The following is a 12920-nucleotide window of genomic DNA, read 5'->3' as shown; positions in this document are numbered from 1 at the left end:
TAGCAACAAAAAGTAAACAACAAAAAAATTTCTAGAGGTCTCTGTCCCTAAGAAGAGTATGTGAGTCTTCCTCCTTGCTTGGCTCTAGTGCTTCTGTAACAATGCTGCTGATTGCTTTGTCCAGTCTCAATCAAAATGAGGAAGGAGGGGCCAGGAGACAATCCCCCATGGCCTGGAGCTGACCTGCCAAAGCCGAGGAACCAAAAACACCCAACGGCAGGAGCACCTGATGCAATCCTCACACTGGCCACCGTCAAAGTCATCATCATGGACCATCCTGGCAGGTGGCTGCCATGGCCCCCATCCAACTGTGTGACTCAATTGCTTTAGAAAGTGACAGAAATGTTCAAATGAGAATGGGTTGGAATACATATGCTAGATACCTTAGAATTTTCTGGAAGACATGACCTAAGAAATCATCTCATTTTTTTTTCCCCCATGTACCTTCAGAGGTCCAAGGAAGCCCTGGGGAAGATACACTAAACATCTTAGCCAGTATCATCTGGCTTTGAAATAGTCTCTGTGCGTGAAAATGGAATTCAGATATTCTATGGAGTGGAATGCAAATTTCTATTTATTTGGAAAAATAAAATAGTAGAAAGGAAAAGGTTGTGTGGACGGGCAGTCGATTTGGGTCATCCAGCCAGATCCACCTAGGTGACGCCCACCCTTTTCCACCACGACAGCCATCTTGGGAGACTTAGGAACTTCTTGCTACCAATGCTTCTATACCTTCCCAGTGTGGACTCTTTAGCCACAAGGGTCAAACAGCCCGACCCAGAAGGACCCAGTGAGAATCACAGTGGTGGCCTCTGGTATCATCAATTTGCTCTCTTCTCTCTGGCTTCATGAACTCTCACGGCTTGCTCTTTAAAGGGTTAAGTTTATTAATTGGGAAAAGTAATTGATGTCTAATACCTCCATGGTTGTTGATGAAGCGTTATTATCCAGACTCAAGGAGTTTGTAATTAAAGAAATCAGTCTCTCACACACATTACAAGATCAGTCAGCAACAACAAGGCCAAGGAGGATGGGGCATCCTGCCCGTGAGCATCCTAAAGGAACGAGGCATCCAGGCCAGGAGCATTCTGAGGGGATGGAGTATCAGTCTGCAGACATCCGGGGTAGGGGGAATGGGATATCTTGTCTGTGGGTTCCTATTGGACAGGGTACCTAGTATGTGGGCATCCAGAGAGGGTGAGGTACCAGTGCCTGGGTGTCCTGAGAGGGCAGACCATCCAGCCAGTAGGTATCCTGAGGGGATAGAGTGCCCTGTCCTCTCAGGGCACCCGGCCTGCAGGCATCCGGAATGATGGGAATCCAGCTTGAGGGCACCTTGAGGAGACGGGACACCTCGCCTGTGGGGGTCTTGAGAGTGGGAATTTGGGGGCCTGCGCTACAGCTGGGTTCAGTGATGCTTTCCCATGAGACTTTGGGGGGACAAATGGGATCTGGGTTAGTGGAGGAGTCTGAGAGTCCATAAGAGAGGCTGGGAGAGATGGGGTGATCACAGGCCCCTTGGCAGAGAGGGCAGCCTGAACTTGAATTAGAGTGTGCACACAGGCACAGGGAAGGGTGGTGTTGGATGGTGACACAGCCTGGGGTCTCTGCTCTCAGAACCAACGGCTAGGACCCTGTGGATGAGCACGTGGAGAACTGAGGTAAGCTTGGGTTCTCCTTAGAGCGCAGGAGACCTGCTTAGGGTGCATCCCTTGCTCAACTCTTGTGCCTGAAAATCTGGGGGAAAGTCTCACAGGAGACTATTTGCAAATCCCCTGGATCTGTAGGTCCAGAGCAGTGTAGCAGGGAGTGCCTGAGGGTGCCATATTGCCCAGATCAAAAGCAGTGCCCTGGGAAGCAGCTGACCTACATTCATAGTTTCTCATTCTCTCTCTCATTCCCTCACCTCATTCTCCCTCATCTCTCTCTCTTTCTCCCCTACCCCTCCCCTTCCGTGTGTCTGTCTGTCTGTCTGTCTTCCAGCAGTGCTGGGGGATCAAACCCAGAGCACTGCACACGCCATCATCTCTTTCTCCCAGATCAAGTGGTCTTGGCAGGTTACTGTATGTTTCTGAATTGGATGCTAACATTATTAACGTCTTTTTTTTTTTTTTTTTTTTTGGTTACCCTCCTTCACAGGTTGAAGTGAAGAGCTACCCGTATCAACTTGACATTTGAAAGGATCTAGTAAAAACATGCGCCCTGAAGTTTGCACAGCTGAGGACAACTGACTGTGTCTGCTTTCTGGGTGGGGGCGGGGAGCATGTTTGCATTTGCAGTTAGAGACAGCGAGTGTCTTTCCCTAATAAACACCCCACGCAGAATTCAGATACCACTGGAAGGTTGTGAAGGACAGAAGAAACAAAAGTCTTTGGGGCCAGGGCACCTGCTTAATCCCAGGCCCAAAGTTTATGTTGTTTCTCTTCTACCGAGAAGGGATAATATCATAACAACACTTATTTAGAGCTGACTGTATACTGACTAGTGTCCTAGGAGCTTAGCAGATCTCATTAACCCTGTCACAGTCAATGAGGCAGACAGAACTGTGATTCCCACTTTATGAATAAAGAAATCGAGGCACCTACAGTCTCTGTGAGTCATCCAAGGTGACCCAGGCAGTAAATGGTAAGTAGGAATCCAGGGGTCCACCCACGATTGAGGCCGCCTATCTGATGTTTCATGCAGCATTGGTGGCTATAGTTTACAAAGACATAACATGAGCTTATGTTATGCAATGGCAATCCAAGCATTCGGGCGCTGGGCCATATCCCTCCGGTCACCTGGATTCTAAATCACATATTGACGGCTTCCCTGATCTGCATCTCCAGAGTTACCCAGAGGGGTTCCCAGGGTCCTGGTTCCAGCAGCCCCTCAAGAGTCTCCATGTCCACCACGGCAGCTCAGTTCCCTTTGTGAGCTGCACGCCAGTAATATTTCCTTCTCCCTGGATGATCACGGCATCAAAATTTCATGGCCCCTTTGGGCCACTAATCGCTTCCTAGTTGGCATTAAACTTTAATTGTCTTTCTTACCTCATTCCTCCCCCATCCCGAACCCTGTTCCATTTGGGAGATTTCTGTGGTGCTTGGTCACTGGCAAGCCAGTCATCAGAGTCTCAAGAGACCTGAGGAAGGCCTCTCCAACAGCTCTGGGATGCCCCAGGCAGGAGATGGCAAGAAGGAGGAGGGAAAGCATCCTGAATTCTGCCAAGCTCAAGACTTGTGAGAATACAACAGGGGTGGAGGCCAAAGTCAAGAGGAAGAGGGAAAGAAGAGGGGTGAGGAGGAGAAGAGGGGAGGAGGGGATGAGGAGGAAGAGGAGGAAGAGAAGGAAGAGGAGGAAGAGGAGGAAATTCAAAGGTTTTTTTTTTTTTTAAAGCTCTGCCGACCCCCTTAGACTAATCCTGTCTCCCAACAGCACAGCTGAGCATCTCCCAGGCCACTGGGTGAAGTCTCACTGAGAAGATGGTAGAAGATGCCAAGGGGCAGCCTGGGCAATGGCAAGGAGACATGCATTAGGATCCCAGAATCCCGAGGTTCTGATGGTTTGATGTCTCAGTTAGAGTACCTGGGCAGTCAGCTTTGCTGAGTTTCTCTACTTTTCACCCTTGATATTGGGTGGGACCATCGTCAATGCTGGCCAATGGCTGTCAAAAGAGGGACTGATGCCTTTGAATGCTGACATGATGAGTCCTGTCTTCTCTCCTCTACAAGACCCTGTGCATATTATACAGTACATCTATGAACAGGTAGACATTACCTCAGACATGAGGAAGCAGGTTCAATTCAGTATCATGTGGCGATGGAAGTGGGCGCTGAAAGGGGCAGACCGAAGCCAGGAACTCCCCTACATTGGAAGGGCTTTGCCAGGCTCCCGCTCAGTCATAGTGTGCCCAGAGAAGTGCCTGTTTTCTCATTCCTGTCTGGGGTGGGGTCTTGGGAAGTCCTGATACTCCTTCATCCAGCAGGTCTCCCTGGCTCTGCCTCTCCTGAGCATATGGGTAGCAGGAACTGGTAAGTGGTATGTAACCAGGGCTGTCTGGGCAACTGGCTTGTTTTCCTTTCCATTACAGGCAGTAGACGGCTCCGCTGCTGGCCCATTTGTTGCTATTGGCATCCCAAGGCCCCAAATTACAATGACTAATTCTTACCACTTAGGGAGCTCCAGGGGCCTTTGCAGCACCGCGCTGAGGATGGGGAAGCTAAAGTGGGCAACCCCCAGCTGCTCAGAGACCCAATGTCAATTCCAACTCTGGTCCCCTATTCCCCAAGGGACCAGGAGTCAGGAAAAGGGCTTCCTGCCAAGCAGGGAGCCCATTAAATTCTAGAATAACCAAATTTACAACCCAATTCCTTCCTCAACACGAGGCAATGTCTAACAGACACACACACACACACACACACACACACACACACACACACACAACTGGTATAAGGTAGTGAGCCCTCCATCACCAAGAGTATGAAATCTGGGCAGCTTCGGATACTCTCCAGGTATTCTTTGAACCTCTAGGACAAGAAACAAGCCCATTCTCCCTCTCCTTTAGCTTACATCTGACTGTGCCCTAGGAAACAAGGTCAAATATGTTCCAATATGCAGTTTAACGCACCATCTTAAAGCTGAGGACCTTAACAGAGGTCTGCTGTAAAGAATTTGGCCTCCTTCCCAGCCCCCTTTCCCTGATGGAATGAGGTTCCTGGCCCCTACTCCAGCCTTCCAGTAGAGGATGCGGGGGAGAGATGGTCGATAAGCATTTGCCGAACCATGCATGAGAGTCTCCTCAGCAGGTGCAGGCTGCCTGCATGATTTAGCCTCTGGCTCTGGGGTTCCAGGTACCCCACCCCACAAAGGGGAAGGTCTGCAGACAGCACTAGCAAGGACCAAACTCCATCACTCACCTCACCGTACCAACAATGTTCCAGACTGCCCAGCTGATGTCAAGGGGTACCCAGGGTGAGAGAGACAGGGGCAGAAGAGTAGGGGACAGGGAGAAGCAGGACCGTTCCCCACCCACGCTCCTGCTCGTGTGGAGCTTTTGACAGCGGAGCCCCAGGCAAGCATGACACTAGGCCTCCTGGTAATTAGCAAGAGGCCCTGATCAATAAGTTATTTTTTGCTGTCAGTAATTAATAATTACAGCTTAGCCACACCATGTAATTAAACTTTCATCCCATTCCCCTGTGTGCTGTTTGGCTTTTATCGTGATTAGCTCCCAGCACTCAACTTGCTCCCTTTGGGGCCGTCCAGGAGCTTCCAGATTGGCGTTTTCCAGGCCTCTGTCAGGGTTTCCCCACTGTCTGTTTCACTCAGCTGCAGTCCCCTCTTGTCCCCCACCCACCCACCAGGTGCAATTCTCTTGAAAAAGAACCTCCTAGAATGGCCGGTTCGGCAGCTCTTGCCCCCTTCCACGCTGCTTGGGCAAGGAGATGCTTTCTAGCAAAGGTCATGCCCACAAGCATATGAAGAGTCTTTAAAGCACTCTTAGGTTCACCGGGGCCTTCCAACCCCAGCCCCTGAGCAATGGTGGAATCTACACCTGACTAACTCCTGGGAACTCAGAGCATTGAGGACCCCTCCAAAGACACCAAGGTGGTCACAGAAGGAAGTTTGCCGCTCCTGTGTAGGAAACGGGGCCTTCCTTGGAATCCCTCTAACTATGTCAAGTCTTCCAAGAGGGAGATAGTGTTCCCATGGCTAAGAGTCTTGCGGCAACGTCTCTGCGACTGCCTTGACCAGATCACGCACCCTTTCTTCCTAGGTTGGGAGCAAATGCTCTTTCCGTGCTACCGTTGCGTTTTGTCTGGGGTAAGAGCAGGGATCATGTAAGATCGATTTGGGGAGAAATGGCCAAATGATAGTTTTTCAGTGCAACCAGGGAATGTAGCTTTAGTCCAGCCCCTGGAAAGAGAACTAGGGAAACAAACACCCTTCATAGTACCCACAGTAGTGACCGCTGGTCACTTATCTCAAAGGAGGAGCAGCTGCTGGGTGTCCACACGTGTCACCCCTGCAGAAAGGACCCCTTGGACTCAGAGATAGTACTGGCAGTTTTAACTACCCTCAAAGGGTTAATGGCATGGCCTCAAACCCCAAAGCAGATTTAAAAAAAAAAAATGACCCTGTGCCCTAACATCAACCCTCAGACAGCAAACCCAACATTGTCTCCAAGGTGGAGTCCAGAGACTGTCTTCCCATAATTCTCTGCAGGGAGACAAATGGAAGGTAGCCGGCAGTAAACATCCTTAGAGCCAGAGAACATAATCAGAGCAGAAGGGGCCTGGGGAGCCCCCCCCCCATTAAGAGAAAACAGCAACCAGAAGCTTGAGAGACAGAGAAATGGTTAGGAAAGGGCTTCTCTTATCCAGTCAGGAGGACTGAGCGCCTCTGGGAGAAGCACAGGGAGGGGAGGTGGTAACTTCAGACACTGGCTTCTTGGCCTCAGGCAGGCATGGAAGTAAGTGGGACGTAAAGGCACGGAAAGATGGTGCCCTGGAGACTCCACAGGGGCTCGGTCCTGGACGGGAGGACCTGGTGAGTTACCTGCCCCTCCCAAGTCGAGCTACACAGCTGTTGGAGTCTGCGTAGAAGTGGGGCTAGAAGGTTCCACACAAGTTGTTACCCCTTGGAAACCTTTCTATGGCCACCTCAAAACAAGCTCACCAGTACCCAGAGAGGTAGACAATCCATTCCTACTCTGTCAGGGCCACTGCCCTGGGTCTCCACAAAATCTCACCCCAGACAAGAGGCGCCAGCTACAGAGGGTCCTGGTAGCAGAGAGAGGGGCTCAGGACTCCCACCCAACATATCAGGATGATTTTGGGCAAGTCAGTTCATTGCCATGGGCCTCAGTTTCCCCATCTGTTAAATGGCTACTAGAATGCGATGACCTCTGAGGTCCCTGCCTACTGGAAGGTTTTACGGTGACTATAAAAATAATAACTTTTATTGCCTTACATTTATGGAGCTCGTTAGAATATTTCCAAGTGCTTTTACCTAAATTACCGTGTAAAGTCTTCCCCTAAACCCTATGAGCGACAGCTGCTAATTTTTATCTCCGATCTTGGCTCTGAGGATTGATTGACTTGGGACACAGTGGAGTCCCTGCTTTCCTTCTTTCCAAGGCTCTGGGACCCCAGAGGTGGAGAAAGGCTCTGTAGGGAGGGGCATGGGGGGGGCGGCAGGGTGTAGCGCCTCTAACCCAGTCCCTTCGGATCTGGTTCTTGGAAAGGTCTGACTTCCCTGTGAGCCAGGAAAACCAACAAAAATATAAGGCCAAATCCTTGAGTCTGGGGATTCAGTCTAGACTCCTTCTCCCTCTGCCCCCAGCAGGCGCCGCTCAGCCACCGCTACCACCACCACCTGGATCCTTGAACCCCAAAGGCAAGAAAGCTCCAGTGCAGCCGTCTTAACCTGCCGGGACCCTCCAGGGGACCTGGGAGACAGCTGAGCATCCGCTGCAGGAGGTGGAGAGAAACAACCCCATCACACCTTTCCAACACACCTACTCCACACCCACTAGATCTTCACCTTCTGGCTGACTGTTCTGGGCGGCTACAGATCAAAGCAGCAGTGGTCCGACACCCAGCTAGCTGTGGAAGTCAAAGTGCGGCTGCCCGCTGGGTGTGTCTGGAGGGTGGGTTAGATCTGCCGCTATCCCCATCGCTCCAGGCCTGTGCCGACAACCCGCCCAGCTCCAGTGGCCGGCGAGGCAGCCAGGCGCGGTTCCCGTACGTGGCCAAGCAGAGTGACTGTTCTTGAGGGGAAACCAAGCGGGCACCCTGAGCCCCACTACGGCGTCTTCCTTCTGCCTGCCCCATCTTCTCGCCCCGGAGCACCCAGTACTTGCCAGGCACGGTGTTGCCCTTCCTTTAGGGCGCCAAGCAGGACCCGGAGCCTAGGGAGTTCAGTGGAGCCAGGTCATGAAATGATGCGCCCCTCCTATCCCAGCTAGAGGGCACCTACGAAGGCCCACCTACTGCATCTTAGGTGCTTCTCCACCTCCCCGGCGACCTCATCATCCCCAACCAGAAAGGCCAGAAGTCTAGGGGACACTGCCCCACCCCAAAGAGAGCACCAAAAGTCGAAGAAGGGGAGAGCGTTGAGACTCCCAGGAGATGGTTCAGCCTGGGTCAAGCGCGGCGACTTAAGGGGTACCCCGTTCCCGCCCACCCCAACCCCTTCCCCAGTCCCACGTGGAGAGAGTCGCCCATACTGTACCTTGGGCTCCGACCGAATGGATCCTCTGCAGGGCCAGTAGAGTCCAGATCGGCAGCCTCCACATGCTGGCCATCCTGCAGAGGGGTCCTCTAAGGTGCACCCTCTTTGCGACTTGCTTTATAATCCTGTGGGGTCCCGGTACCCCGCGCCTTGGTCCCGGGAGACTGTGTGGCCGAGTCCCGGACGCTATGCCCGGAGGGGCCGCGCCGGCGATCCCAAATGCTTCTTCCTCTTTCTGCGCTGGCTGCTCAGCAAGGCGTGGGGAGAGCAGAAAGAGACCAAGTCTCCTTTCAAACTCGGGGTTCCTATATCCCTTAGCACCCCGACTCCGACTACTTCTTGCAGGCGGAGCGACCCCTGCGATCCGGCCTGGTTGCTGACCAGGCTCCCAAATGAGAGGACAACTTCAGGAAACTTCCTCCTGATGGCCACGTTGCCCGCCTCCCGCCCCTCCCCGCCCCCTGGTTGGGTTCTCCCGGGTCGACGTAGTCACCGTGGTTCCAGGCGCCCGGCCCCCGGGACTGGATGCAAGCAGAGCACAGCTACAGGCGAGGGTGCCGGGTGTCTTTCAGAGGGGGCGCAGGTTTCGGGGGGGGGTGCGGTTAGCATAACGGTCCGAGTCTCCCTGGAACCGAAGTTTTCTTCTCTTCTAACTTTGCAGGCGGCACCTGGCAGGGCCGAGACACCCTTCTCAGCTCCGCGGTTCTCGTGCCCAATTAGGAGACTTCGGGGTATCTTCCCGGGGGCTTCGGTACCGAGCTCGCACTCAGCTCTGCGCCCCTCGGGCTAGCAAACTTTGCGGGACCCGCGGCCCGACGCGCAGCCCCGTGCGCCCATGTCTGCGCCAGCTGCGGGCAGCGATGAATGCCCAGTTCGGGTACCCGGCTGGGCGGCCCGGGTTCTAGCCAGCGCCCGGGGCGCGGAGCCTCTTGCGAGCGATCCGGTGGAGGAGACTAGCGGGTCCTGCTCTCCGCCGTGCCCGGGCTGGAGCTCCGCTCGAGCCGCACGGGAAGAGCTCGGCCGGCAGCTCCAGGTTCCGGGGTTTCGGCGCCGCCTCGGCCGCCCGGCGTTTTCGCCCAGCGCGGGGACCCCGAGTCTTCACGGCCCGCCCGCTCCGCCGCCTCGGCCGCGCCTGCCGCTCGCCCACCTCGGGCGCCGCTGGCTCGCGGAGCCCGGAGCCCTGGGCTGCCCGGGCTCAGCGTCCTAAGAGCCGCTCTGCTGCCGAGCCTGAGAGTCTGCCTGCGCCGAGCCGGAGCTGCGGGGGCAGCGGGAGCCGGGGACGAGCGCGGCGGAGGCGGAGACGAGGAGAGGGGGGCCGAGCGCTACCCCGTGGCCGCGACTGGAGCGCAGCCTGCACGCAGGGAGGGGGCGGCGGCGGCGGCGGCGGCGGCGGCTCGGAGCCAGGCCCGGGAGCGAGCCCCGCAGAAACCCAATCCGTGTGCACGGCCGCTGGTTCCCGGCGTCTCCGGGACCCACCGGAGGGCAGTAGTAGTGCGGGCTCTCTCTGGCCTTTTCTTCCAGGTTCAGCCCTCTCTCCCTTCCTCCCTGGAAGGACTCATCCAGATCTCTCATAGGCCAGGGTCCCCAACACCGCTCTGGACTTGACAGAGCAGGACAGTTTGGGAAGAGAATATGTGTGTGTGTGAAAGATGTGTGTCGGTGGGCCGGTTGATTCCAGTTTTTCTTTCCCAGGTCAGACTCTTTAAAAGTCTGGAACGGCTCAGGGAGGAGAGCAAGATAAAGGAGAAGCCTGGGATTCGCAGAAGGCTGAGAAAGTGAAGTTGATGCCAAACTCGTGCGCTCTTTGTTTCTTCTTTGGCCTTCTGAGCTCCCCTTTTAAAGACACATTAGCAGCGGAGACACAATGGAGAGAGCCAGAGGGGTCCTCCCTTGTGGCCCAGGGAAACGAGCAGAATGTACCTTCCGGTGTGGGAAGCCCAGGAGCTGTTAAGACCCCTTTAACCGTTGCACTCAACAGGCAACTCAACTCTACCTCCGTGGGCTCTTTCCTCCATTAAAAATATTAAAAGTAATATTTTTGGCCGTGTTGGCATAAAAACAAATATATTACTACATATTAAAACATTTTCTTTCATTTAAAAGTTCATTTAATTTTTCCCCTGATTTTAAAAGAAATTAAAACATTTCCGTGGATTCCCTGAAAGATTGTAGTCCCTGGCACTGAGCCTGCTGGAAGAAGTCAGCCGTGCAAACTTGGTGTTTCGGCTGGAAAAGGACAGAGGGAGACCCTTCACCTTTGCAGCTTTCCCCTTCATCCCTTCTGCCGGGGCCCCCTCTTCTGAGCTACACCTCCATGTCTTCCGTTTCTGGCCTTTGCCCTTCAGGCATCTGACTGACTTTGAGGGCTCTGCCCTATCCTCTTCCGTCCCAGGGCGCCTCTTGTCATTGCTGTGGAATAGACACCGGCCCTGCACATATCTCTCCGTGCTCTTCCGTTCTCTCCTCACCTGCCTTGGAACAGCTGCGAGCATTTAGAGCAGTCGGCTGAAAAACCAGCCCGCCTTTCTTCTGCTTTTCATTCGTCCACTTCAAACAGTATGTTTGCCTGTTTCTCCCTGGCTGGCTGTGCTCAGTTCAGGCCCAAGGCTTGCTTGCTGTCTGGCTGAGTTTTGAAGAGTGGCTTTGGGGCCAGGCAGCCTAGATGTGGCAGATCCCCCCCCCCCCCCCGCCCCACAGCGGTCAGGCCCCTCCCACCGCGCAAAAGCCCAGACCCTGCCCACCCCATCCCCCAGACTCTGAACTGCACAGTTGAGCGCTCAGGCCCTGCCCAGTCCATCAGGGACAGCTGTGCTTCAGGGTGTTGTTACACAGCTTGCTCACAGAGGGGGCCTGAGAGTCAGGTTTGCAGCAACTGCTTCTTAACCAGCAAGCGAGCAGCTGAGAGGCTGTCTGTGCCCTTGGGCTGGAGTTCGTGTGGGTAGCAACGTCTGAAACCTTGGTGGATTCCTACATTTGGGTCCAGAGCCCAGACTCGTAACTGCAAAGGTCTGAGCTGACTGCTGCTCCGGCCCCAAATGGCATTTGTGCTTTCCCTAAGAGCGGACCTTTTTTGCATAACCAGGTGTTTCCCACAGATCTAGAAGCTTTATCCCCATGATAGAGCAAGGAGAGGGAGGGTGTTCTTTGGTCTTTGTTGACAGTCTTCATGGCTGAGTGGTTAATGAGAGGTCCTCTCCTGGAGCTCTCAGTCAATCTGCCTCCATCCATCCGGAATAGAGAGGTTTCAGGCGGTGGGGGCCTCAGGCTTGGCAAACTCAGCAACGTAGTTTTTCTCTATCAGTTTTGCTGTGGGAAACCTGTCCCTTTGACATGAGCTTGTTTCTGAGAAAGTCATTTGCAGACTCCATGCCCTCTTTGTTTGGTGTTGTTTTTGTTTGTTTGTTTTAGGTTTTTCAAGACAGTGTTTTGCTGTAGTTTTTGAGCCTGTCCTGGAACTAGCTCTTGTAGACCAGGCTGATCTCGAACTCACAGAGATCCACCTGCCTCTGCCTCCTGTGTGATGGGATTAAAGGCATGCATCACCACCGCCAGGTTTATACCCTAGTTCTTAGTGCCCCTGGAATAGTTAGGAGGTTTCAAAGGGTACTAGGAAGGATGGCTCAGTTTGTAGAACATTTGCCTTGTAAACATGAAATCCTGAGTTCAATACCCTCCCCCAGAACCTGCCTCACAAAAAGCCCCGGCAGGAGGCATTCATGTGCAATCCCAATGCTAGAGAGATGAAGACAGGTGGATCCCTGGTGAGCTTATCTTAAAAAAGCTGGACAGCACCGAGGGTTGACAGCCGTGGCTGCCTTCTGGCCTCCACACAAGTGCATACACGTGACCTCTTCATGTGCATACTTTCTCTTAGGAAAACATCATGGACCCCAAGACTACTTCTCCACTACATATGATTAGTGAGAGGGCATTATTTGCCAGGGAGACTTTGTAGAAGACGAGGGTCATTTCACTGTGTACAGGAGAAAGATGGTTGCTGGGGCAGGAAATGAGGGCAGCTGTTTGCTAGCGCAGGGCACCTACTTCTTTAACGCCAGCCTTGGATGCCAAACCCAACCCCTGTGCCCTTCCACAGGCACAGAGCTCGGGATGGGTCAGGCAGAGTCAGCTTTTTGATGTTGTTACTGTGTAATTTCTTTTTTTCTCTTTCAATCTCTAGCGCAACCTGAGCTGGAACAGAGTGTTCAATTACAGGATCAGGCTGTGTGCTCCACCAGCACTGAGTGGTGTCAGGGACCAGTGGGGGACACTGGAGGCACAGACAGAAGCTTCCACTGTCACCTCGGGCGGACGCTGCTCAAGTCGCAGGGTTCCACCCATAGCTGTGACACCCGCTCCCGTGGCTGCTTAGCTGGGGTTGAGAAAGCAGAAACAGTTAGCCAAAGAACCGGACACCGCACAATTCAGGAGAGAAATGAAGGGGAACAAGAGAAGAGTCACGGCTGAAGTGGTCCCCGAGCTATGGATTTTCAGAGCCAAATTACAGATTCTCTGTATCCTTCCCAACACAAGTTCCAGCATCACCCTTCCAGGTGCATAGTTCTCTCTCCATCAGAGCTCAGGGTGCTGCAGATAGGGCTGGGCAGACTGCCCCCACCACCATCAGAGCAGGGACCTTCGGATAAGCATCGTTTCCCCACCCAAAGGAATGGAGAGAACGGCTTGCCTTGAAGTATAAGCGT

General features: G+C 53.6%; 1 protein-coding gene across 2 annotated transcripts in view; it reads right to left on the bottom strand.

Annotated features, from left to right (window-relative positions):
- Sdk2 (sidekick cell adhesion molecule 2) overlaps positions 1 to 8428 on the bottom strand; it is a 276319-nt gene extending 267891 nt beyond the window's left edge. For both annotated transcript variants that reach the window (XM_087909821.1, XM_087909823.1), the window contains exon 1: positions 8218 to 8428. In XM_087909821.1, coding sequence (XP_087765947.1) covers positions 8218 to 8290 — 73 coding nt within the window. In that variant the 5' untranslated portion in view covers positions 8291 to 8428. The remainder of the gene's footprint in view (positions 1 to 8217) is intronic.
- Between the last annotated feature and the right edge of the window lie 4492 nt (positions 8429 to 12920).

The sequence above is a fragment of the Myodes glareolus genome, chromosome 9, assembly GCF_982192425.1.
Source record: "Myodes glareolus chromosome 9, mMyoGla1.1, whole genome shotgun sequence".
Taxonomy (NCBI): Eukaryota; Metazoa; Chordata; class Mammalia; order Rodentia; family Cricetidae; genus Myodes; species Myodes glareolus.
The sequence above is the reverse complement of the archived record's forward strand: the minus strand, read 5'-3'. Positions and strand labels throughout refer to the sequence as shown.